At 42.3% G+C, this 26,959-nt stretch overlaps 1 protein-coding gene across 2 annotated transcripts in view; it reads right to left on the bottom strand.

Annotated features, from left to right (window-relative positions):
* The window catches only part of TENM1 (teneurin transmembrane protein 1), a 438,805-nt gene that overhangs the window by 128,531 nt on the left and 283,315 nt on the right, over positions 1 to 26,959 (bottom strand). For both annotated transcript variants that reach the window (XM_084814084.1, XM_084814083.1), the window contains exons 14-15: positions 23,170 to 23,386; positions 3,144 to 3,263 (exon numbers count right to left, since the gene is read on the bottom strand). In XM_084814084.1, the coding sequence (XP_084670210.1) occupies positions 3,144 to 3,263; positions 23,170 to 23,386 (337 nt within the window). The remainder of the gene's footprint in view (positions 1 to 3,143; positions 3,264 to 23,169; positions 23,387 to 26,959) is intronic.

A 26,959-nucleotide genomic window follows, 5' to 3' on the forward strand; every position in this document is an offset into this window, starting at 1 on the left:
AAGCAAGAAATTGCAAGTAGATAAATAGGCACCGCCTCGGCGGGAAAGGTAACAGCATCCCATGCACCTCGGTGTTCAGTCATGCCGGCCACATGACCACGGAAGCGTCTTCGGACAGCGCTGGCTCTTCGGCTTAGAAACGGGGATGAGCACCGCACCCTAGAGTCGGACACGACTGGTTGGGGACACCTTTACCTTTACCTTTTTATTGTTTATTTATTTATTATTGCATTTATATCCCTCCTTTATTCCACTGTGAAACTCGAGGTGGCTACATGCGGTTCCCGGGTGGTCTCCCCTCCAAGCACTGAGCAGACCCAGACCTGCTTAGCTTCAGCAAGGTGGCTACCTCATGTGCCTTCAGACTATGCCCTGGGACTTGACTATTAATCTTTTTTATTTAACACCAATGTACAAAATATACAAGCATTGCCCAGACACATTTAAATCAGTATTGCCACCAAGTTCTCCCTGCATTTTGTTCATGTATTTTTAGTCTTTATAGGCTGCTATACAACAAAGTTCTCGGGGCAGCTTACTACAAGAAATAAAGCCATGTAATATTCCGTGGGTTGCATCCAGACTTAGTTATGCCTTGAGTAGAGCCACTGAAATCAATGGAACTTAAGTTATTTGTGACTCACTTAAGTCCCATTGATTTCAATGGGTCTAGCCTAAGTATGTCTAAGGGCTGGATGTGCCTGATCTAATCTAATCACGGAAGCTAAGCAGGGTCAGCCTTGGTTAGTACTTGGATGGGAGACTGCCTGGGAATCAGACTTCCTGCATTGAGCAGGGGGTTGGACTTGATGGTCTTGTAGGCCCCTTCCAACCCTATGATTCTATGAAGGCTGGAATCAACCTAATAACAACAAAAATAAAGTAGTATAAATGCAGCATTAAAACACACACACACACAGTTGCAGAGAGTATGGACAGCAAGTCTGCCTTCTTGCAGCCATTGTCACCATCTGCTATTGCTCCTCATCCTCTTTCTCACCTGTGCACCCACTTACTTGCTTGCTTGACAGGCAGAGAGCCAGTGAGCAAGCAGGTAGCGGCATCTACTGCTGCCTCTCCTCACTACCACCATTGTCTGGGCCAGAACAAGAGGCAGGTGAACAAGCAGGTTGCAGTGGTGAAGAGGAGGAGCAACTCTAGGGGGCTCTTGTCAGTGGGCCCCTGTTACAGTGTGAACCCTTGGCAGGTACCCGACCATACCTAACCTTGATGCTGGCCCTGGAAGGAGGAATCCCCCAAACAACCCAATGAAGGGTGAGCATGGTCAGTGGGCATGGAATGCTGATTGACAGCTGCGGGGGGATAGAAAACTAGGTGCAGGTGATAGGGAGAAAGGGAGCAGAATGGAGTTAGTGGGTGGAATCCCGAACAGCAGCACTCCTCACTCCAAAGTTTTGCTGCAGGCCCTAGATGTATTTATTCCTGAGCCAGTAGCTTGTGACATAAGAGAGCTCTCTGTATTCCAGAAGAGGCAGGGGGCATAACATTATATTATGATGTCAGGAGTGTCAGGAGTGTTTCTGAGCACAGGGAGTGGGATAGTAGTTCAGATTCTGAAGAAGAACTGCCAGACATGGGGGAGGTCTGTTCCCAGGCTAGTCCAGACATGGCTAGGCAGGCACCTCAGGTTTCAAAGGTCCAGCTGGAGGAGGAGGGTCTCTCTTCACCTCCCTCTCCCCCGGTGAGAGATAGTGAACAGGGAGAGGCGGGGTTTGGGGAGTCTGAATTAACAGATGCCAGGCGCAAATGCAGAACCAAGAGAGAGAAGGCCGGGGCGGAACTTGGATTGGCCCTGCATGAACAGTGGCACTTAGAAGCCTCACGAGAGAGAGAGAGAGAGAGAGAGAGAGAGAGAGAGAGAGAGAGACCTTCTCCTACCCCTTAAGTTAGGCTAGTGAGACCGCCTTTCTTTCAAAGGGTGGGCAACTTTTGTAGCTACCCTTTGAACCCCCTAAAGGCATTTCCTTGCAGACTGAGAGTCACTGAGAATTTGCATCTGTATGACCCTTTGTGGTAATGGATTAAAAGCTGTAGACTGAAGCCTCTTGTCTGTGTTTGATTTGGATTTGAAGTTCAGTGAGGGCAAAAGGAATCCTGACACAGAGGAAGCAATATGGCTTATTATCATAGCACTTTAACATCTACAGTCATGTATCGTAAGGACTGTAAATAGATACTTCAGTCCATTATTGGATGTAACTCTTTTGGAACTCTTTGATGGTAACCAACTGTGATAGAGAGTCAGACTTCATTATGCATATTCCATCATATTCTGCAAATGTTACACAGGATGTATATATAACATTTAAATGCTACAGCTTTGTCAAGAGACAGGTAAATCAGAATCATAATTAGATAATGTCCATCTCTGGCATTTTAAAAGCACCCCCAAAATATGGAATACATATTAGCTCCATTACTTACAAGGTTTGACACTGCAATGTATTATTTACTTGCAGTTTTATAGAATTTACGTTGCTGATGCAGTAAAGGGAAATCATATCATGAAACTATGAATATGAGCTTTTTCTACTTTTGCAGGTTTTAATTAAATTGATTCATCAGTAGGTCCCATTTTAATCAGTAAGGGCAGATTTTAATTCATGGATTGCATCATGTTTACTTTTTTAAATCTAGGGATGGGCAGCTTGTGGCTATCCAGATGTTTTGGTCTACAACTCCCACGATCCCCATGCTGGCTAGGGCTGATGGGAGTTGTAGCTCAAAACCTCTGGGGGACCATAAGTTGCTCACTCCTGTTTTAATCTATATTTGCTCAGATGTGTTTATGATTGCATTATGGAAAAGAAAACATAAAATATTAGAGATATGTTTTCCTTCCTAAAAACTGGTAGCTTTTGTTCCTTTCAGTGGTTAAGTTATGTCATACTTGCGTCAATATCTCAGAATGGTTTGGGTAATTGTAAATTCATTTATATTTAATCAATTAATCAATCAGTTGCAGGGCAGATGAGCCATCCAATTTTAATTATTTAATTGGTTGACAGCTTCTTCTATATTTTTTTGGCTTGCAGCAGTTTCCACAGCAACTGAATTAACTGAGTATTTTCCTGAAATGAAGTCCAAAATTACCAGATGACACAGAACAAATCTTCGCTTACCTTCCATCCTGTCGGCTGATGGTATATCCGTAGTCGCTGTGGTGTTGGAAACTCACATTCACCCCAACTAGAGGGGTTCCATCTACCGCTACTACCTGGCCTCGAATGACACAAGCACGTCTGTGTTGAGAGGGAGGGAAGTGAGTATGAATGGGGGAAAATATATGTTTACCAATGAATATGTCATGACACTACGAACGCTGTGAAAATCTCCAACTTCATTATTTGCATCTTTCCCCAAACTAATACTGTATATGGCCAGTTTATAGATATTGCCTTGAACAGCTGACACACCTGGTTTGGGTAGCTCAGTGGTAGAGTACATGCTTTTCATGCAGAGGGTAGCAGATTGAGTCCTTGGCATCTTGCAATAGGGCCGGGAAAGCCTTCTATTTGAAACCCTGGAGAGCCCCTTCCAATTAGGATAGATCATTCTAAGCTAGATGGACCAATGGACCAACTCAGCACAAGACAGCTTCCTATGCTTTCCCCTATCTCTACGAATCCAGGAACAAGCATCAGAAGATGTTCTACCACTGCAGTACACTTCTTGCCTATGTAGGCACAATCACGTCAATATGTAGCTTTCATGAGGAAAGTGTAGAATTTGTTTAGAATCCAACTCTACAGTGCAGTATCTCCATATACCTTTCCTTCTCTCAACATCAGTTTCCCCCTGAGTATAGAAACAGTGCATTCATTTTTCCTCAACAATGTATCAGAAAATTGGTTTTGCCTGTTAAGACTATCAGAAGCAGCAAACTGTCAAATCATAATCTCTACTAAAACTGTGTTGGGCGGTCAGGCGACTCATGTGACCAATGAACTTTTCCCCTCTGCCCATTTTCTATTTACCATCTACTGGCAGGCCTATAAGTCCTCAGTGATTAGCTATTCAATATTACAATTTCCACAACTCTCTCTATAAAAGGTCTTATATAGAAAAATATAATACGAATAAAGTTTTCTTTAAAGAACTCTTAATATTTTTAATCTTTCTTCCTTTTGTAATGATGAGTCCCTGGAAAATCTCCACCTGTCCAACCTCACAGATGTGTCAGGCTACAAAATCAGGTAGCCTTTAACAATCCAGTCAGCTCCTCCAGGAGGGGTAGATCTGACCACACTACAGGTCTTGTCAGCCTACATGAGGCTTCAGTTGGCTTTAGTTCCCTGTTGAGACAACATCCTCCTAATGTCCTAGTCAGGGAGAGTTCTAGCCAGCAGAACCCACTTGGAGCTATTCAAGGTCCTTCTTTCTTCCTGCCTTGATCTGCTACCAGCTTCCGCTGAAAGCCTCAAGGGACCACAGAATGGGACAGCTCTCTCCTTCAGTCCATTTTGGCACACAGCCCACCCACACAGTTATGAAATTCAACGAGGGCTGTCCAAGGTCAAATTATACAATTCATTAAACAAATGGTGGGTGGTTGTTGCTGATGTTTTGCCTTGTTCTGGCTGGGTTACAGTTCTGTTTCAGACCATTCATAGCATTTGCAGCCAAGCAAAATATTCAAATATGAGTAAATACCTAATATGGTATTTTACTAAATGGCTATTTAATGTCTGAGCTAATGCTTACAAAGTTCATGATAATAGGTGAACATTTAAAGTTGGCATAGCCAGTTCCTGTACAATGCACAGCAGTCAAGGCCTCCTAAAATGGTACAAAGCCAGCTATCTTGCTGGCAAAAAAAGATGTGGAAAGCCTATGTCAGGAGTGCCCTAGCTGCCTCTTGCAGTCCCCACCAATAGCCAAATCAGGACACAGATGGCAAGGAATTCTTTCCGAGACTTTATTCCTTTATTCCTTTATGACCCTTTCAGAATACTAATCACTAGCGACAAAGCAAGGAACAGCACTGGGGAAAGATAGCAGAGTAGCCTAAGCTCCAGATAAGGCAGTTGGTCCCCATTTGAAGGAGAATCATGGGAAAACCCTGAACTTATGGGCTAGGGAGAGATCCTCCCTCTTTCCCTTGGGTCCTCGGGACGCGACCGTTGTTTGCACGCCAAACGAGCGCTACACCTCCTTTCTGTGCCCTCTATCTGTCGCTGCTCCCTGCATCTGCGCCGAGTGTCCAGCAAGCCCCCCTCCAGTGCTCTCTCACTGCCAGGGTCACTATCTATCCCAGGAATGCTGGCAGGAGGAATCTGTGCCAGCTGCTGTGCTTGTGAGAGATGAGCGAGCTCCTCTCCCACGGATTGCTGTTCCTCCTCAGAATCAGAACTGCTCTGGGGCTCTATTGGGTCAGTTTCCACCCTGACAGCCTACTGAGTCTCTGGACTCCCATGGGCATGCATGTATTATCTTCCAGGGGTCTGGTTATGATATTTCTATTCTCTCCAGCATTTTAATAGCACACATTTTAAATATTGGAAGGTTACTGTATTTTAAACATTGGAAATGAAGTTATCACTCTGGTGTTTTAATTCTGTTACTTGTTTATGGGTTTTAGGATGCAATCCTGCTGGACCGTTGCCTGCTAGACAGAAGCCTTCAATCTCATCAAAGTACTCAACAGAGGCCTGTCACCCTCCTGTATGTGAATCCACTGGTGTACCAGTGTCGTTAGAAACATGAGATCTATATGCACCTCTCTATCCCTCCTCAGCTCCCTCTTGCCCAGCTATAAATTAACCAAGCTCCAAAATACCAAGGATACAAAACACCAAGGGCAGAACTGCAACTCAATGGGGGAGGGGCTGGAACTCAGTGAGGTAGAGGCCCTGCTTTGCATGCAGAAGGTCCCAGGTTCGATCCCCGGCATCTCCAGGTAGGGCTGGAAAAAATCCTACCTGAAATCCCAGAGAGCTGCTGCCAGTCAGTGTTGATAATACTGGGCTAGTTGGACCCATAGTCTAACTCAGTATAAGGTAACTTCCTATGTTCCTAATGGAAGAGGACTTTAAAAAAAAACAATATATGTATAAAGCCCCAGTTCCAAGCACCTCAAATTAAAAGGATCTTGGGTTGGAAAAGGTCTTTGGGGGAGACTCCAGAAAGCCACCAAAATTTAGGTTCTGACAGGAATGAACTAGTTTGACATTGATCTGATGCTGAAGTCATAGAAGTCATCAGATTTGAAGAATATGAAAATTCATAAATGAAATGAACAATGCAGCTGTGACAGAGCCAGCTCCCAGGTTACCTCTCAGTAACCTAAGACTCCTGTTGCCCACCTTAAGCCTTCTTCACTCCCAAGGCTTTCCTTAAAGGGAATAAAGTGCTTAGGTAAATGGACAAGTGGTGTATCTTTGTGTCTATGATGGTATGTGGCTGGGACCCTGATAGACTAGGCTCCCTGACAGACTAGGCTTAGGAAAGGGGTTAACATGAACAAGGGGGAAAAAAACAATGTATTTACAGGCTTCTCTTTATCACAAAAAGAGCAGATTGCCTCACATTCCCAGCTAACTTGGTTACATTTGTATCAGCTCTTAACTTTTCCCTGGATTCTTACAGCTTTCTCTCCCTTTCACTCCAAACCTCCCTCCGGCTCCCCACTCTGGCCCAGTCTTCCTGCAACTGTCCCATCCTCAAACAGTTTTTTCTTCTTCGACTCCTTCCCAACATTCCAGGGGCTGTGATGGGTTGGCCCAGGAAAGGGCGGACTCCAACCCTGTTCGTCACAGCAATTTCACTCTTTCAGTGCCCAGGAGTTGGAAAGTATCACTCCTGAGTTCCAATGACATGCAAACAACCAGCATATAAATAAAACTGGCCTTACAACATGGAATATAAACGGCTGGGCTGGAATCCTGCAGGACCCTGAATCAAAACACTATCTCTCTTCCAAAGATATTGTACTGCTAGAAGAAACATGGATCCAGGGGAATTTGCTGTTTAATGGGTTTCAATCATATTCTGTTGGAGCAGTCTCTGGGGAAGGACACAGAAGTTGTAAAGGAGGTTTAGGAATCTTAATTGCTACATCTTTGTGCATAAGCACAAGGATGTTGCCATCCAATAAACAACATGCAATGGCTGTCCTTGCTCATTTTGATCAATGGGATCTATTGATAATAAATCTTCCCCCTCAAAAGAAGAAATTACAGACTGGGGAAATTTGGGCAGAATTTGAAACATACGTAGCAGATCTGCTCCAATCCTATCCCAATACATATGCGATTTTGGGAGGAGACTTTAACGCCAGGATGGGTCCAAGTGATCATGCCCTATATTCCCAGAAAAAAGCTTATCCACCTACACCTAGCATAAATGGCTTTCCATTTACTCGACAATCTAAAGATATAAAATCTAACTATTCTGGGCTCTTACTACATCAATTGACTACAAGGCTCAACCTGCACACTCTTAATGGTGCATTCGGGAAAGACCATCCTGCAGAATTTACTTATCTGGCGGGAATCAGAATGAGTCAAATAGACTATCTCATTGTATCAACAAATTTGATTCCCTTTTTGAAGGACATGGAGGTCATCCCAAAACTTTACAGTGATCATCTCCCGATCTTATTGACTTGGAAAGCCCCGCACCCCTATCTACAAAGTGCCAATTGCTATATGCCTATGATACTCCCTGAGGGGGAAGCTTACTGTCATGTCCAATGGACCCCAAGGATGGACATGGAATTACTTGCACCCGACAACATGCAAAACATTAGGACATCTCTAATACTTAACACCCAAATAATGTGCCCGGTGGAATTATATCAGGAGTTAGCCCGGAGAACTGAAACAAGCCTTCACTCAGACAGTAAGGGTGCCTCAACAACGGCACCATCCACCCTTGAAGCCCTGGTTCGATAAGGAATGTGTGCAAGCAAAAAAAAAAAAAAAAGGCTTACAGAAGGCCTATCAAAAGTATAAATTTAGTTCTGATCTGAAGGCGGCTCAAGATCTTCTTGAACAGAAAAAATCCTACAAACAGCTGCTGATACAAAAGAAAAAAAAAGGCTTGGAAGGAGAACTCTGCGAAACTGATTCAAGCAGCCAAATCTAAGGATCCAACCATGTTCCGGTGGTTGATAAAGATCTCGCCAATTTGTGGACCAACATTGCCAGACTGCTATATTCATCCAAAGGCTTGGGAGAAGCATTTCCATCAATTATACAAGGATTCTGATACTGCCCATGTGGCCTGTAATATTGCCCCTGAAGATACTCCGCCTTGGCCCCTGGTCTTGTCTTCAGAAATTTATGTTCTAGCTGCCCAGATGAAAATGGGCAAAGCACCAGGCGAAGATCTGATCCCTCCAGAGGTGCTCAAAAATAACTTAGAATGGTGGGCCCCAGCTCTAGCATCACTGTTCTCCTATATTGACATGACTGGGCAGATACCAGAAGATTGGGGCTCTGCCATTATTGTTCCTATATTCAAGAAGGGAAAGAGAGATGACCCCGCAAATTACAGGCCCATCAGTTTATTAAGTACTATCGGTAAATTATAAGCCAGGCACTTATATAGGAAGCTTAAAGCATGGCTGGAACAGGATATGATATTGGCAGAGGAGCAGGCAGGCTTCAGGGAGAGTCGCTCTACCATAGATCAATGCTTGGTACTACAGCATCCCATCGAGAAATATATCTCAAACAAGGTCACCTTGCTCTATGTAGCCTTTATAGACCTTAAGGCAGCGTTTGACTCTATCTCGAGGGTCAAACTCAAACTATGGAAGAAATTAGAGGTCTCCAACATTGATAGGCGCCTGCTCCTACTCATTCAGACTCTATATAAGGACACCTCCCTTAAGGTCAGATGTAGTGCTCATGGCCACCTTACAAAGGCTGTTCCAACAAAAAAAGGGGTCAAGCAAGGCTGCATTCTCGCCCCACTTTTGTTCAACTTCTACATGTATTCAATGGTAGACCAATTTTCATGCCCTCAAAATTGCGGGGAGGCATATAACTACTTTACTATATGCAGATGATGCCGCTATTATCTCAAGGACTCCAATTGGGCTTACAAGAGCATTGCGGAAGTTGACTGAATACCGCGAGGAAGAAGATCTGATGATCAATTATCAAAAAACAAAAATCATGACTTTTGCAAAAAGTCCAAAAACCAGATCATGGATGATAAACCATCATAAGATTGAGCAGGTCTCCCAGTTCAAATAGTTAGGGGTAGTCTTCCAAGGAAACGGTTCCAGGAAGGCTCACGGAGAATATGTGGTGCTAAACGCACAGAGAAGCTCGACAGCAATAGCACAATTTATGAGAATGAAAGATGACCACTATATCCCTTTAGCCCTCAAATTATACCAAGCAAAAGTACTAGCGCAATTATTGTACAGCTCTCAATTGGGGCCTTTCCCAAATACCCAAACATTAGAACGTGTACAATCAAAAATTTTGAGGGCAATATTGGGTGTTCCTAGGGATGTCTCCAATGCAAAGATAAGATTAGAGACTGGCCAGATCAAAATTGAAGCTAGGGTCTGGGTGGCTATTCTGGTGTACCGGCTTAGACTGTCATATTTTCCTACTGGCCTTGCCCCACTAATTTAGCAAGACGATTTTAAATCCAATTGGATTCAGTCAACCGAACAGGAGATAGCTTTCTTGGGGCTTTCCTTGCAGACTTTATTAAATATGGGTTTTGAACAGGCAATGGAGACTATCAAGCAGCGCATTGCAGATATGGAGAGACAAAGTGACCTCAATAGTGTCCCAAAATACTATCTCAGGGAGGACTACAGATACATCATAACAGCTGCACCCTATCTTGAACAACTGGAACTGCATAAACATAGAAGGGCATTTATCTTGGCCCGTCTAAATGGACTCCCCTCGGCAGTTTTGGAGGGACGGTACAAAAAGATCCCCTGGTCAGACCACCTCTGCCCCTGTGGCATGGAACAGATAGAAACTACAGAGCACGTTTTGCTGTGGTGTATATTTTATAGAGATATTCGTGCTGCACTCATCTCCCCACTGATTAATTGCTTTCCGGGACGTACAGGGCAACAATATGCCTACTTATTGTTGTCTGACACTAATTCGACATTTACATATAGTGTCGCTAAATTTTTTGCGGCCGTGATAGGTGTTCGAAGAAGGATGCTGAGGGAGCTCGGACTTACCTAGCTGGATGAAAGACAAAGTCTGGAGAGTAATGCCATTCACCTAATATGGCTGATATGCATTACATTAGTACTACACTGTGTTGAAGTGTCTAATAATTTGATCGGGGATATATGGCAGATAATTTTAATGTAGTTCCTTTTTTGAGCTGGTCTTTGACCGTAATAAAGTTTTATTGTATTCACTCTTTCAGATCCCAGACATCTTAATCGTAAAGAGCATAAAGGGCCCAGCTGGATTTGATCACATGTCTGTCTAGTCCATTCTGTTTCAAAGTGACCAGCCCGATTTTTGGAAGCTGTTAAAAAGGACAGGAACACAACAATCCTGAGCTGTTGCTTCCCTTAGCATCTGGTCAACAAAGGTGTTTTGCCACTGAGTAGGTAGTAGGGATGTCTGTCGCTGGGAAGTCCAGTTCTTTCTTTTTTTTACTCAACGGAGTTCTGCAGTGTGAACAGCTCAATTTGTATTTGTGAGCTGAGCTGAGGGCTTTCCCCTGAACTCTGGGAATTTTTTTGCACATCCCCCCCCCCCCCGGTTTTGCTATTTGTGCAAATTGCAGCTGAATTTGTGGAAATTACAGAACTTGCGGGAAAAATATGCAAAATGTCCAGAAAATCTGCAAACTGGCCCATCTTGCAGCAGGCTGAGTCAGGTGCCTCAGCAGGAACCAAAATAAAGTCCTGGGAAATGAACCCAGGAAAACCCATCAAACTCCCCCCCCACACACACAAATGGATTTTTCCAACATCCCTAATACAATTAAGCTAATAGCCAATGATAGCGCTATGTTCCATGCATTTGTCTAATCCAGGGGCAGGGAACTCATGGCCCTCTAGATGTTGCTGGGACTCCATCTCCCATCAGCCCCCAGCCACCATGACCGACGGTCAGTGACAATAGGAATTGTCAGCCATCAACCTCTGGAGGACTGGATGTTCCACACTGGTGGTCTAATCTTTCTTGAAGCTCAGCTCAACTACATGTTGTGACAATGAATCCCGTAGCTAAATTGTGCATTGTATAGAGAAGTACTTTATTAGCTACCAAGCCACATTGAAGTTTTTATTGCTGACAAAGAAAGCCATGAAAGACTTGGGACCAAGATAACGTAGTTGTCCTGCTATGGCTGGATCAGGCTCTGGTTAATCTAAGGGGCAACCCAAAGGAAGTCAACCAGCAGGCAACGGTCAAAGGCACCATTTTATCCGGCAAGAAGAAGCAATCCAAAAGAGAGGTCTGAAGAGCAGCCAAGGTCAAAACCCAGATAAACTGTCAGAGATGATATGCAGTCTAAGAAGCAACATAGTCAACCAGGAGTCCAAGGTCAATAGCACAGAGGTTCAAGCTCAAGACAGGTCAGGAAAACTGAAAACAAGCCAATAGAGGCTGGTAAAGACATTGTTTCCAGCACTGGCCAGGTAGACACTGAAAGCTTTTAACACTAAAGTCTGCTGAGCCCCACCCAAGACTCAGCTGCACTACATTCGAGCTCTCTAGTCAGAGCTCTAATCATGAGGAGTCTCTTTCTCCTGAGGAGTCCTTCTGTGCAAGCCAGCACTCTTTCTCACGGGAACCATACTGGCTTGTCACTTGAGGTGACAATGCTCCTGGGGGCCAGGGGGTTGCTCAGCCTCTGCCTCAGAGGCAGATTCTCTTCCCCCTGATAGGGAGGGACCTGCAGCCATCTCCCCCTGAGGGCCCAGGCTCACATGTGGTGAGCCACACACATGTGGTGTGCCCTCAGTTTCTGGGACTGCTTTTTTTTCTCTGAGGAGGATTTCTCCAGTGGAGGCATGACACTAGCTGACCATCCTCCCAGAAATTTTCCCAGTTGACCCCTGAGATCTCCCGAGGAGGCCTTACTGGTCATTCCACAGCCAATTGAATGTCATATGGTAATCATACATCAGTGGGCCTTCTCATTGGTGGCACTCACACTTTGGACACTCTCCCATGTGTGATTTGAGAGGTAGAAACAGTGGCTTAGTTTCAAATGCCTCTTGAAAACACATCTGTTCACACAAGCTTTCCCTGACAAGTGAGACTCTGTTATTACCCGGTTTTATTGTTATGACAATGTCATGTTTTTATATGTTCTCAACTGTTTTTAATTATTTATTATGTTTCCATATTACTATGTTGTGTTTTAATATCAACTGCTTATGGATTTTAATATATTCACTGGTTGAACCACCCAGAGATCTTTGGCTATTGGGTGGTATAGAAATAAATAAATATTGTAAAATAAATAACCTATATCTGTTGTAAATCAACTCGATAGGTGATCCAGAATTCTAGTATTTTGAGGAGCAAAATCTGTCTTTTTAAAATGAAAAATCCTCAGGTATATTAGCCTTTCTTTGTCAGGAATGTGCTCCTCAGTCATCTTGACTGCTCTTTTCTGTACCTTTCTCAACCCTGCTGTCAGAGATATAAAAGAAAATATGGACCCACTTTTACTTGCATTGTGTTATTAGGTTGGTTTTTGTCCCCAAAGCTTTTGCACTCTTGTTTAAGCATTCTTATTCTAGCATCTGAATTTTGTGAGGTTCTTACACTCTGGGAAACTTACTGCTTTAATCATCTTAATCTTTATCTTATTATTGCTTCCTCTCTCGCATAGTAAAAGATACTATGCGAGTAGTATAGCTTTGGCTATCGGGCGGTATAGAAATGAAATAAATAAATAAAGATACTACAAGCATAGCAGTTGAGATCATTTTGATACTAGCAGATGTATTCATTCTATTTCACTCATGCTGCAACCTTTCATGGTATTTTTCACCTCTTAGCCTACCATTTTAACAAAGTCAGATCTTTGGCCACAAAGGCTCAGGATTTTTTTAAAAAAGCATATGGCTCAGATAAGGAGTTCAGAGGAAGGCTAGCCTGTTAGCTAGTAAAGACAGCATTGTTAGCATTTTCTGTTTATGATATAAATGAGTAAATATGGGATATTTTGGGGAGTGAATAGAATATAAGGCAGTTCATAGGTTTTAAGCAAAGGGAACTCAATCATGACCTAAAAGTGAAATATCTTTTTTTTTTTTTTAAATTAAACAACACTTATTGTTTTGAAATACTGGGAAATATATATTGTTCACAGGTCATAGCTAGGAATTTTGATACAATTCATAGTCCATTGTTAAAAAAATGCTGTGCTCTTTGTTAGCTCCAGCTCATCATCAATCATATAAATATTAGGGGCAGTGTAGTGGGATTTCAGGATGAGAAGAATTGTCCCCAGCTTCACCTCAGAAAAATTTTATGAGTATGAGATATTTGCTTCCTTTTGAAGAAAGGCAAGCTCCTAAAGAATTCTTTACAAGCACTTTGAAATGTGTTTTGCTTATCACCACTTTTGTATATGTTCTATGCTATCATACCATAACTTTTTATCATGTAAATATTGTTTGATATTTAAAGATCCTCTATCTCTCAAATTCTTGATTTAATTATTTTTGTCAGGATAAACACCTGTGGGAACCACAATAAAAGGAAGGTTTTCCTTTCTTCATAGGACTGGTTATATTGCTTAGTTAGCTGATAACTTAGTGTTATCTAAGTACCAGAGGTATGAAACTGTCTCCTATTTATTGTATTTATTAATATAATGCAGGCAAACATGACACTACATTATTTTGAGGTGGAGCAATTAGAACCATACACAGTACTAAAAATCTGTGACTATACCTATAAAAAGGCATTATGATGGAACTTCTTTATTTTCAATCCTTTTCCTGATAATTTCTATCATGGAAGTTGATTTTTTTCCACTGATCATTTATGTATTTATTACATTTCTATACTGCTCAATAGCAGAAGCTCTCTGTGTAAAATAAAATAAAATAAAATAAATCCATAAAATAAATAGCATAATAAAATAAAACATAATATAAAAACAGTTTAAAAATTAAATAGAATAAAAGTAGAATAAAAAACCAAAGTTAAAGACAGTAGCCATATAAAGATCTTAAGACACTTAATACATTTTTAAAAAACTAAAAAGACTACAAGGACTGGAAAAATGAACTGCTGTAAACTGCCCAGAGAGCTTCAGCTATTGGTCAGTATAGATATTAAATTAAATTATTATTATTATTATTATTATTATTATTATTATTATTATTATTATTAATAATGTCTTCACCTGGCCCTGAAAAGATCACAATGTAGGTGCCAGGTGAGCCTCTCTGGGGAGCTCATTTCACAACCAGGGTGCCACAACCGAAAAGGCCTTCTTCTTAGTGGCCACTTGCCTCACCTCATCTGGCTGGGATACCTAGAGAAGGGCCTTAAATATGACCTTACATTTTGGGCTGGTATTTATGGGAGGAGACAGTCCTCACCATTACAAGCTCAACAACCTTTTCCTGGATAATCAGAGCCAGTTTAGACTCAAGCAGTGTATATACTGAAGCTAGGATTTCTTGCCACAAATGTCCATCGCTTTACACCTAGTTGGCTTGAATCTCATTTCCCATTTCATTGTCTGCTCAGTTTGAAGAGTTTATTTTGGAGCTTTTTGCAGTCTGCTTTGGAAGTTATCATTCTTAATAATTTGGTGTCATCTGCAAATTTTGAACCTTGGTACTTATCCCTAACTTCAAATCATTCATGAATGGTAATAGCATCGGTCTCAATACAGTTGCTTGGGGGGACTCCACTGTTTACTTTTCTCACTTGTGAAGCCTCACAGTTTATTCCTGCCTTCTCTTTCCTGTTCTTAAATTAGATACTGATTTATAAGAGGACCTATCCTCTTATCCCATGACTCCTAAGTTTACTTAAGAGCATTTGGTGAGGGACTTTGTCAAAAGCTTTCTAAAAGTCTACCACCCTGCCCCCATCTCCAAGATTATTGAGGCATGCTTATCTACATATTCACTTTACTTTGAGAATTCTTCTCAAAGAATTCTAAAAGGACAGTGAGGCAGGACTTTCCTTTTGAGAAGGACAGTGAGGCAGGACTTTCCTTTTGAGAAGCCATGCTAATTGCTCCTCAGAAAGTCTTTTTTCTTCTATATGTTCAGATATTTCTTTCAGATACATAATCAGTATGTATGCTTTCACATCAATTTGATGGAAATGCTTTCCATCGGTTTACCCAGGACAGAAGTTATGCTGATGGATCTATGATTTCCTGCATACCCACATATCCTTTTAAAAAACAAACAAACAAACAAACAAACAAACCAACCAACCAACCTACCATTGCATTAGCTATATTCAAATTCCCTTGTAAGGAGGATGACTTTAGAGATAAGTTGCAGATCTTTGGCATATATCATGTTCACATCTGTATTCTGTAAGAACCCTCAGGTACTGCATGTCAACTCACCCAGTGACTTGCTAATTTTTAATTTGTGTCAGTTAGCTGTGCAACTGAATCCTTTGTTACCTCTATTTCTTCAACTGCCCTCCCACAAAATAATGGTCCGATATAGGGATGTATGGGTTTTGTAAAATACATTCCATCTGCATTTCGTGGATTGTTGGGTGCCTTTTGTGCCATTGACAGAAACGCCTGCTCATTGACAGAATTGGATTTTTTCCAATTTCCCGAATATGTGCAAATCTGCCCTTGAAAAAATGTGGAAATCCCCACCAAATGCACATTTTCATGCTTTAGCCTATAGGGGAAATGTACATTTTTGGCCAGTTTTTTAAAACATATTTTTCTATGACTAACTCCGCATAAAATTTCAGAAAGTAAAAAAAAACTGGTCCACAAGTCCAGGGAATCCACGTGACTTGGGAAAAGCCAGTCCTCTGTGGAATTTGTGGGTCAGATCCACATAAATCTAAACTCATTTGATTCCATTGTGGATTTCTCTGAAATCCCTAGTCATTAGGGGGCCTTTGCCCAATGTCTACCTGAAAAGACCAACAGAAATAATTCATTTAGATTCTCCGCAGCCTCTGGCCTCCTTCAGAACTCTCTCTGCAATGTTTTTGCCTACTGCCTCCCTGCTGGTCCCCCACAACCCAAAAATGGTTGCTAGGGAGGGGTCAATCTGATGTTTGGACTTCAAATGAAGAATGATGATATAAATGTATATACCAACTTGTGTTGCAAAATCTCAATGCTCAAAAGTGACACTGCATTACATTAAAGTTTTAATTAAAAATGTTTTATATGTTTCCTGGCCCACTTCAAACAGGTACACCAGCTTTTTAAAAGGGTGGCTCAGTAGGGAGCAAGATAGAAAATACACTGTAGTGCAATATTTAATGGAAAGCCTCTCAGACATCTTTTTTCTTTTTTTCTTTAAAACATTTATACCCCACCCTTCAAAAAGCTTTCCCAGTTTTGCTTACAATATAAATGTAAAATTCAGGGATACAACAATTATAGTAAATCAAGTGATTTACTAGCTAGTTGCATTGCATCTACCTTATTATCATATTTTTCCTCTTGATCTACTATCTCATATTTATAATTCATTGCTCTTTGTTTTATATATAACATTCCCAGACTTCACTAGCCAGCTGAGGCATTAACGTCAGAAGTGCACTTCTGATAGGGAAACTACTAAATGACCATTTTATGCTTAAAAGGTATAATTTATTGCATTAAACACTTGAGAGAGATAAATTAAGGGTAAGACGGTTAGTAGGGCTTCCTCCTGTTGACAACACTGCTCTAAGCAGCCTCAGAAAGGCAATTAATTCAAGGCTGGGCACATGTTTTACTGAATGTATATGAAGGCTAGCCAAGCAGATTGCCAGAAGTATGTGCTTAAAAGTTGGTCAACTAATATTTACATCCTCCGTCCGTGGCTAGAATTTGAACATCACGATGTCTGATCTTGTCACCCTGTAAGCTGGTTGACTTCTTCTTTGATTGAATTAGAAATGCATTTGCTTTGTGCTTGAATTATATGGGAGAGGTAAGGAGATCTATGTGGAAATCTACAAACCCTGCCCCTCTCCCAAATTTTAATTAACCATGTCCTCCCTGCAGCCTTCTAAAAACAGTAGCTAAGGGAGCAATGCTATGGCCACTAGACATTGTCTACAGGGCCATAGGATTTTTTCCATTTCTGGGAGCCAAGGTCAGAGCCAGGGCTCTGACTGTGGTTCCCAGAAGACGTACTCCCCTCCTCCTCCCCTCATAGCTGGCATGGTTCTCTCTGCACCAGCTATGTCTCCATGTTCGGAAATGGAGCGTGGAGATGGAGAAAAGGGGGTGGTGCTGGGGAGACTCTAAGTATATAGACTCTATGGTAGCTCAGACCTCTGGGGTTTGTCAGAATTGATTGGAGAGAGTTTTTGGAAAATTAGAAAAACAGTCCGCAGAATCTGCCCAACTGGGGAAAAGCCAGTCTGCTGCGGAATCCACAGGTCAGATTCATAAAAATGTGAACTCACTTGATTCTGTTGAGGATTTCTCCAACATCCCTAGACTCTGGAAAGAGACTGGAAGCCAGTACAGACAACAATGCACTGGCATAACATAACATAGCAAAGCACTCGTATCAGCCATATGGTATCATTTAACCCCCTCCATGATCCCCAAAGTATGGTCTCTGTTTTTCCTTTCTCCTGACCCCACACGCCTGTATGTTGCTGTTGTTTGGCTTAAAATCCAGATGAAAAGGAGTTGCCAGGAACTTGAAAACTTTCTCACTACTGTGCAACCTTTTAGTTGGTCCTAATAAGGCTATTAACCTACTGTTACTTTTGGATTTTCTCCCCTAGTGGACCAGCACAGCTAATACAGATGCCTCTATTCTCTTCCCTAAGTACAGCAAAGTCTGAGAACCACCAATCTAATGTACAGGCCAAGGTACATGAGAAACTATTAGGCATTATGGATGATCTGTGGCTGCCAATGCCAGTACATAAATTCTAATGGCTTGGGATGGGCTGTTGTATTAAAAAAAAAAAATTGCACGATTCTATATGTCAAATATTACTCCTCGTTTTCATGAGCAAAAAAATATGTAACCTTGTTTTCAGAGCTTGAAAGTACCCCACCACAATTGCTTCTTCTTCATTGACCCCTGCCCCTTAAAAAAAACGCAACACATTACAAACGCGCAGATATTTCACTTTGTCCTCACAGCCACCCTGGTATGGCAAGTAATTTTTCTTTTCTGGCAAACTGAAGTAAGGATCCCTGTGCAAGATTTTGTTGTGAGTTCTTGGCTGAAGAAGGAATTGTATCCACCTATCCTAAAATAGAAATGTGAAGGCCTGGGAGGAAAAAAAAGAGAGAAAAATGGAGAAACACCCCCGCCCCAGAAATATTTTGGGGACCCCCCCAATTTTCCAAAAATCCCTGAAAACAGAAACAATTTTTTTTTTAATCTGCTCTCATCCAATTTTACTGCGTTGTTGTGCTTATCATGTTCTGTGGCTTGGTTATTTTCTATTGTGAATTTTCTTGTTAGACACCTTAGGGAGTTTCTTTTAATGGAAAGGTAACAAATAAAAATAATTACAACACCGGGAGCCATGCTCCCTGGTGCAGCAGTGCAGGTAGACAATTTTCGATCCTACACTTCAATCCTAGGGCGTAATCCTATGTATGTTTAGACAGAAAAAAGTCCTACATCTCTCAGCATTCCCCAGCCAGCCATGTTGGGGCCTCCTGGGCTACAGGGCCCAGACATTGCCCTGAGGTCAAGCCATACCCACTCCGTTACCCTCACACCCGCTCAATATTGGAGCTGACTGAGAGGCAAAGGCGTGCTAGACTCCATGCCAGGGGCCTACCCTTGAAGACTCTCTAGTTTTGAAGAAAGATGATTGCAGGGAGCACAGAAGAGGTAGTCTGGCCCAGGAGGGATAAAAGGCCCTCAGTTGAGCTCCAGAGTTATCCAAGGTGCTGCAATTTCAGCCTGACTCCTCCTGCTCGAATAAGCCACGCGCAGCTGTCTGCTGTGCCTATGGGCCACCACTCATGTTCGTGGGTTGGTTGGTGACCAGAAAATGTGCACTTCTCAGAGTTCCTAAATGCATAGAGACCAGCCTAGTTTAACACAGTTAGCAGAGTTTAACAGGCTTTAGCTAACAAAAGTAGGCCCCTTGATGGTGGTGGGGCTTCCAGAGTGAGCCTCTCACATACTTTTAATTGGTATCAAGCATGCTCCAGGAGAGAGCAGAGGACAGGAGGGCCTGGCGTGCTATGGTCCATGGGGTCACAAAGAGTCGGACACGACTGAACGACCGAACAACAACAACAACAAAGTGCAGTTTCATAACAACTGTGCATATGCCTGGTTACCTCACCCTTTTCTCATAGAGGGACAGCTTATTTCGCTCATGAGCTGGGAGGCTTCCACTCTCCCATGCTCTCTCCCTGGAACACTAGAGGACGTTCTTTGCAATTAGTTTCCCGAGCTGGATGCTTCGAGCAGGGGAGGCTCCCTTTCTCCTATGGTGTGTAACCTGTCAGCTATTGAACTTAGAGAGAGAAACCTAAATGAGCTTGTGCTAGCTAAGAGCAGACCAATTTGGTCTCGCTTAGAAGGGAAATAAGCATTACCAGTTTGGATAACCTTTGGCTCTGGAATGGCTTCCCCGCCCATCTTGGGGTCTCAGATAGACAGCAGCCTGCTTTGTCAACTGAGGGGACATGTGAGCTTCCTTTGCATATATATTCTGCATCCATTTTCTATCAATAAGCTGTCATCTTTTGCACAAGTGGCTTCGTTTCATCTCGGTAATCTAAAAGAGTCTGTTGTTGACCTGGCTCTGACAGAATCAGAACCCCAAATCAACACAGACAGCAACAGAACACACTGGCTCAAACATATTTATTGACAGAAGCTGCCTAGCACTATTATTAAGGTTAGGAAGTCTAAGGTTAGGAACTTTATAGTAAAACACGGCTGATTAAGTCTACGAGGGAAATTTGCGCAAATTACGAAAGCAAGTGAATGTTCAACAAACTGAGCGGAATAGCTAATACCTCGGAAGACAGAAACAAAATTCAAAGCGATCTTGACAGACTGGTGCTCTGGGCAGAAAACAACAGAATGACATTTAATAGGGATAAATGCCAAGTTCTGCACCTAGGAAAAAGAAACCAAATGCATAGTTACAAGATGGGGGATACGTGGCTCAACAACACTACAAGCGAGAAGGATCTTGGAATTGTTGTAGATCACAAGCTGAATATCAGCCAACAATGTGATATGGCTGCAAAAAAGGCAAATGCTCTTTTGGGCTACATTAATAGAAGCATAGCTTCCAAATCCCAGGAAGTACTAGTTCCCCTCTACTCAGCACTGGTTAGGCGTCATCTGGAGTACTGTGTCCAGTTCTGGGCACCACACTTGAAGAAGGATGCAGACAAACTGGAGAGGGTTCAAAGGAGGGCAACAAAGATGATCAGGGGACTGGAAACAAAGCCCTATAAAGAGAGATGGAAAGAACTGGGCATGTTTAGCCTGGAGAAGAGAAGACTGAGGGGAGATAGGATAGTGCTCTTCAAGTCCTTGAAAGATTGTCACAGAGAGGAAGGCCAGGATCTCTTCTCAATCATCCCAGAGTGCAGGACACAGAATAATGGGCTCAAGTTACAGGAAGCCAGATTCCGGCTGAACATCAGGAAAAGCTTCCTGACTGTTAGAGCAATACAACAATGGCTCTTCCACACTGGAGGCATTCAAGGTGAGGCTGGATAGCCATCTGTCAGGGATGCTCTGACTTGGATTCCTGCACTGAGCAGGGGGTTGGACTTGATGGTCTTATAGGCCCCTTCCACCCATACCATTCTATGATTCTATGAATTTCCAGACATTTCCAATGACACATGCTTGCGCTCATGTTCAGAGTTTTGAACAGGGCATGCTCACATGTTTCGCAAGCAGAAATGAAATTCTCATACCCCCCTAGTGTGGGCATTCCCTCCTCTGGATGTCTTTCACCAGTTGGTGAAAACATTTTTATTCTGGCAGGTTTTGTGCCTTGCTAAGCACCTAATGTTTTATTTAAGGCTTTTTATCTGTATTGAATTTAGTGTATTTAGCAATATTGTATTTAGTTTGAATGTATTATATTTTCATTTGACTTGAATACATTGGTTTCATGTGATATTGCAATTTTAAATTGTTGAAACCCTTCTTGAGTAGTGCCTAGGCACTAGAAGGGCAGCATAGACATTTTTAAATTAAAAAAAAAATTTTAGGGAGCAATCCTATGGCCACTAGTCAGCTGAAATCAGCTGTCTAGTTGTAAATGCAGGGTGGCTGAAGTGTGGAGGGGATGATCCCCTCCACACTTCTCCTGCCCTGCATTGGATAGGTGGCCACCTATCCCCATAGGATTGCACCCTTAGTGTTTTTCAAATTTTCAAAGTGTGCCATATATATGGTTAGATGATTATGAATGGGCTTTTGTACCATGTGTTCCCCCTCCCTTCTCATGCTCCAGTGCCTTCTTGCCCATCCTGGTTTGCCATACCTACAGTTTGCCATGATATCTTACCACAAACTGACAAATGACTGTTTGCTTTTGAACCAGAATTGAAAACCCAGTTTATTTTCTCTCATCCAACCCATCACTGGCTGTACATTCTAGACACTTGTTTTAGGTATCCAATGTGGATTGAGACCCTAGCATGGGGGGTATTTAACTCTTTGGCCTGCTGCGGTCCTCATCTGGATCAGGTCCCCCACACTTACTTTTCAGGCAGAGAAAAAAAAAGAACAGATGTAACTGCATGCTACATATTAAAAGTAACACAAAGTTTGGATGTCAGAGGAACATGGCAAACCATCTTCTACCAGAGTTACAGTATTTGTCCATCTAGCACAGTTGCCTACTTTGGCTAGCACTGGCTCTCCAAGACCTCAGCTAGAGAAGTCTTTTGCAGCACCTTTTCCTTAACCCCACCCACAAAAAAAACCCCTGGAGATGCCGGGTCGAACCTGAGAACTTCTGCATCCAAAGCAAGGGCTCTATCACTGAACTATGGCCCTTTCCACAAACACCAGGGTGTTATAGCCCCAGAGTTCAGGAATACTCTTCTGAAAGGATGTCCATTCATCTCCTTCTTAGTATTCCACAAATAGGCACAGTCAATCTTAGTCCATCACGCTTTTGGGAATTCCCTTGCTGCTGTACTGTCCTTTCTGTTTTGAAACAACCAAAATGAGAACAATACCTGCATTTTATGGGGGTTATAAAAAGTGTGTAACAGTTTTTGTGTGCACCGTTTCATGAATAAAAGTTGAGTAGTAGTATGTATGTTTCAGAAGTAAGTAAATTAATGGGGAAAGTGGCCTATAATTATGCAGCACATCTAAAATATCTGTTTACAACTTTTTTTGTGGTTTGGAGAAGCCCAGACAATATTCCCCAAAGACGTTGACATAAACATTTAACCCCCCCCCCCCATAATGCTCCCTAGCATGACTGCAATCAGACCACTTCTCTGGAAGTCTACAACAGACAGATATCCTGCCTTTTATTTCCAAATATACATCCTTAGGTTAATCCCTTTTTCACAATAATCCATCTGGTCAGAACTGGCTAAGTCTTTTGTGATGTAAAGGAGGTTGAAGCAACCTTTAAGTAAATGTCTGATTGGTTACCTAGAACACTTCCATCAGAGTTGGGGGATGCTCTCATTATCAAGGGGCTGGCTTTTACTGGTCTGAATTCCCATAAATAGGTGAAATATTACCTCCATATTTTGTCTCATTGTAATTCTTTTTGGGGAAAACCTTACAATAAGGGGATTCACCAATAAGGACAGTCTTCTTCCACCCCCCCCACTATTCTATCTATCTATCTATCTATCTATCTATCTATCTATCTATCTATCACAGAAACAAAACAAGAACGAATCTGAAAGAGAGGGAAAGATAATCTAACACTAGCACCAAAAAGGAACCCATGATACCCCTCCCCCCAGTGTAACAATAGGGTACTTCCTATTCTGAAATCACATTTCAGTTGTTTAAGAACACACACGCGCGCGCGCGCACACACACACACACACACGCACACTTACCTGCTCTCAAATGAGACATCTCCTCGGATTACATGAGTGCTTTCCTTGCCAATAAGAAATTTAATTCTATCATAAAAGAGTCTTGGAGGATGCTGTGAGAAAGGAGGCTGGCTTTGCTGAATGAGGTCAAGTGGATCAGGGGACCCTTGGCAGAGAGGGCTTGCGTAGCAATTGCTTTGCTGACAGCAATCAGGATCTACACAGTCTGTCAAACCATCTGCAAATGGATAAAATAAGAAAGATGTCGTACAAGAGCCAAAGGGTTGACTGTTGAAAAGTGTAACAGACCAAGTAGCTAACCAAATGAAGCATGTGTGGGGGGCAGGGGGAGGAAAGAGTATTTTTATGCCACTTCTCAGCTCCCACCCCCCAAAAGGACTCTAGAGCAGCTCAAGTGGAGCAGGCCCTGATGTCTGCTCCTGTCTCCTCACTCCTTCTTCTTCCCCACAGGGCAGTTGATGTCAGTTAGTCTTGTGGAGGGTGGCAGAAGAGTCTAAATGGAGCAAGACCCAGATACACAGAGGGCTGGTGGCCCTATTTCAGTGGGGCAGTGACTCAATTCTGGGTTTCAGTCAGAACCAGCCAGAACTCTAAAAGACCTATCCAAAGTGCTAAACCTATTTCGAGGAGGATAGGTTTCAGCATCTTGGATAGCTCCTTTAGAGGTCTGGCTGGTTCTGATTGAAACCCAAAATGGATTCACAGCGCCTCCGAAATCAGAGCCACCATTATCCCCTGCACCAAGACACACCACTTCTCCCTTTCTTCTGCCAGACCAAGCCATGCTGTTTGGCTTTCCCTCTCCGCACACAACACTTTTTCTTACAGCATGATTTACCACTGCTTTGGCATGCATTGCATGCGGTGCTCAAAGGCAGGGTAAATAACCTGAATTTGCATCTCCAGTTGTTTTCAAGCACTAGAAGGTATGACTTGACTACAAATCATATTCAGAAAGAGTATGCTGCACACACAATCATCATAATCACTTAATATTTCTGAGAGTGCTTGGAGTGGACTGGATATTGTACAACATGTAAAAACCAACAAGGGTTCTGTCCACAAGCTTATAAGCTTTGTAAAATTGAGACAGAAGGAGAAAAGAACTGGAGAAGTTTATCAGATACCAGGATGAAGGGACGGGGGGGGGGGAATAAAACAAAAACAATGAGAAAGGGGATGAAAGATGGATCAAGCAAGTTAGAAAATATCCCCATAATATTTGCCTGATTTCCTTCTTTTAAGAAGGAAGTCAGGCAAATGTTATAGGGAGAATATTCTCAGGATATGGGGTCGGCAAGGGAAAAAGGAAAAACATGGGAAACGGCACATCAAACAGAAGTTTTAACTAGTAAGATTGCACTGGAAGGAGAATGAATGGAGGTAAATAAAGAGAGAAAAGGTACATAAGTGAGGGAGGGGCAAGTCCATCAGTACTTTTGAAAGTAAGGAACAACATTTCATATTCAGTATTAAATGGGAAAAAGAGTCAGTGAAGAGAGAAATAGAAAGGAGGGACACGTTGGTTGGCTGCCCAAGATCAGTAAGCAGAAGAATTAAGGACAGAGATAAGAGGCTTACAATGTGAGATAGGAAGACCAGAAAATAATACAGTGCAATAATCTATATGTGATAGAATGATAAGATGAATTAAAGGTTTATCTGAATCCATAAGGAGAAAACAATGAAGACAGACAGACAGACAGACAGACAGACAGAAAGGTGCTTGGCTAGTCTATCAACCTAGGGATAGAAAGTGATAGAAGAATACAAGTTAATGTCCAAGCTTCAAGCCAGGTAACAACAATGAAGGGTGAGATTATCAACAGAAAAAGGAAGAGATTATAATCAGGGTTTGGGCAGAAAGACAGAAGTTCAGTTTTCTGCATATTAAGTTTGTGTTGGTGGCCTAACAAGAAAGAAAGGGCAAAAGACTCATGGTGATGTTAGAACAGAGAGTGAGAGTGGACAGAGTGATAAGAGTTGAATGCCATTCATATGACAGTGATAGTGAAGGCTGAAAGAAGGAATGAAACTACCAAAGCAAGGAGTATAGAGAATGAAGGACCAAGAACAGAATACAAATTGATAGAGGAAAAGAGGATGAGAGAGAACTGTTAGTAGAAACACTGAAGGAAAGCTGGGATTTATAGGACTGAAACCAGGACAAAGCAGTACCACGAAAGGCCAAATGTTGACAACATTCAAGGCTGCAGACCCACAAGTTATTTGTGTACCAGTCAATTACGCTTGCAGAGGTTGTATGTTGAATTGCACTCCCTTGTCTACCACATTCCATCTCTTGCAGCTGGGGTGGGAAACCTGTGGCCCTCCAGATGTTCTTAGACTCCAATTCCAGCCCCATCTAGAATGGCCAATGGGATGATGGAAGCCATAGTCCATCGACATCTGGAGACCTGTTGTTTCCCCACCCCTGTCATATGAGGTAATTGGCACGTTCATTACCTGAATATTTATTTTAATAACAAGACTGGCATCTTCTAGCTGAATTTGCAACTGTATGAATTCACCACTTTTATGAAATTTCCTTTTGCTTGTGTTTAATTTGCATTGAATACATTGCCAAAAATTAATGTTTGATTTCCCCCCCCCCAAAAAAAAAAATGTTTAGTTTCTTTCATCCAAACTCCTTGGCAGGAAATAACTGAGAGGGGAAAACAATGAAACAGAAGCAGGACATTCAGAGCCCATTATGAAAAGGAGATTGGTGGCATCTCATTTATTTCTTTATTATCATGTGCTTTAACTCCATCAGTTAATGGCCATTATTAATGTGCAAGCATCATCAGATTAATCTATATCCATTCTGTGTCATGCAGGTCTGAGTCTGACTACCACACACTGGTGTTAGGGATTGTGCCTGGCTAATTATCATTTTTATATTTATTTGTTATAATACTTTTATGCTTCTTAAGATATTAAAATGTCTAAGTGCTTCATAATTAAATGCAATATAACAAGATAGAAATACATAATTAAAAACATTAAAAAGAAACATTACAGCACCATGAAGAATAAAACAGGGTAGTAGCAGAGTCCCTCATTGGTCAAGGGAAGCCTGTGTGAACAAGTGTGCTTTCAGGAGGCATTAAAAGTAGCCTTGGTTTTTTGCCTCTCAAGCTTTACATGGGAGAGTATTTCAAAGAGTGGGTAGCACCACTGAGAAGGCCTGCTTATGTGCCTGTTCCATTGGCTGCAGAACAATCAACGAGGCTTCCTCAGAAGATCTCAGAAGCTGAGTAGATGGGGGAACACAGTTAGCTAGGTATCCTGGTCCTAAGTAATTTAGGACTGTTTATACCAACAATAAAGCCCTGAGCGTGGCTCAGTAGCTAATAGGGAGCCAGTGCAGTCCTTTTGACACAGGTGTAATACATGCATGCTTAGGTGCTCCACTGAGCATTCTGCACCAGCTACAGCTTTCAAACCAGGTCCAAGGGCAGCCCCATGCAGAGTGCATTACAGTAGTCTAATTGTGAGGTTATTACATTTGGATAAAGGTAAAGGTGTCCCCAGCCAGTCGTGTCTGACTCTAGGGGGTAGTGCTCATCTCCATTTCTAAGCCAAAGAGCCAGCGCTGTCCAAAGATGCTTCCATGGTCATGTGGCCGGCATGACTGAACACCGAGGTGCACGGAACGCTGTTACCTTTCCCGCCAAAGTGGCACCTTTTTATCTACTTGCAATTTCTTGCTTTCGAACTGCTAGGTTGGCAGGAGCTGGGACTGAAGACGGGAGCTCACTCTGTCACACGGCGCTCAGGTCTCCAA

This window comes from Heloderma suspectum, chromosome 9, assembly GCF_057233095.1.
Source record: "Heloderma suspectum isolate Gila_16-S chromosome 9, 16-S_ref, whole genome shotgun sequence".
NCBI lineage: Eukaryota > Metazoa > Chordata > Lepidosauria > Squamata > Helodermatidae > Heloderma > Heloderma suspectum.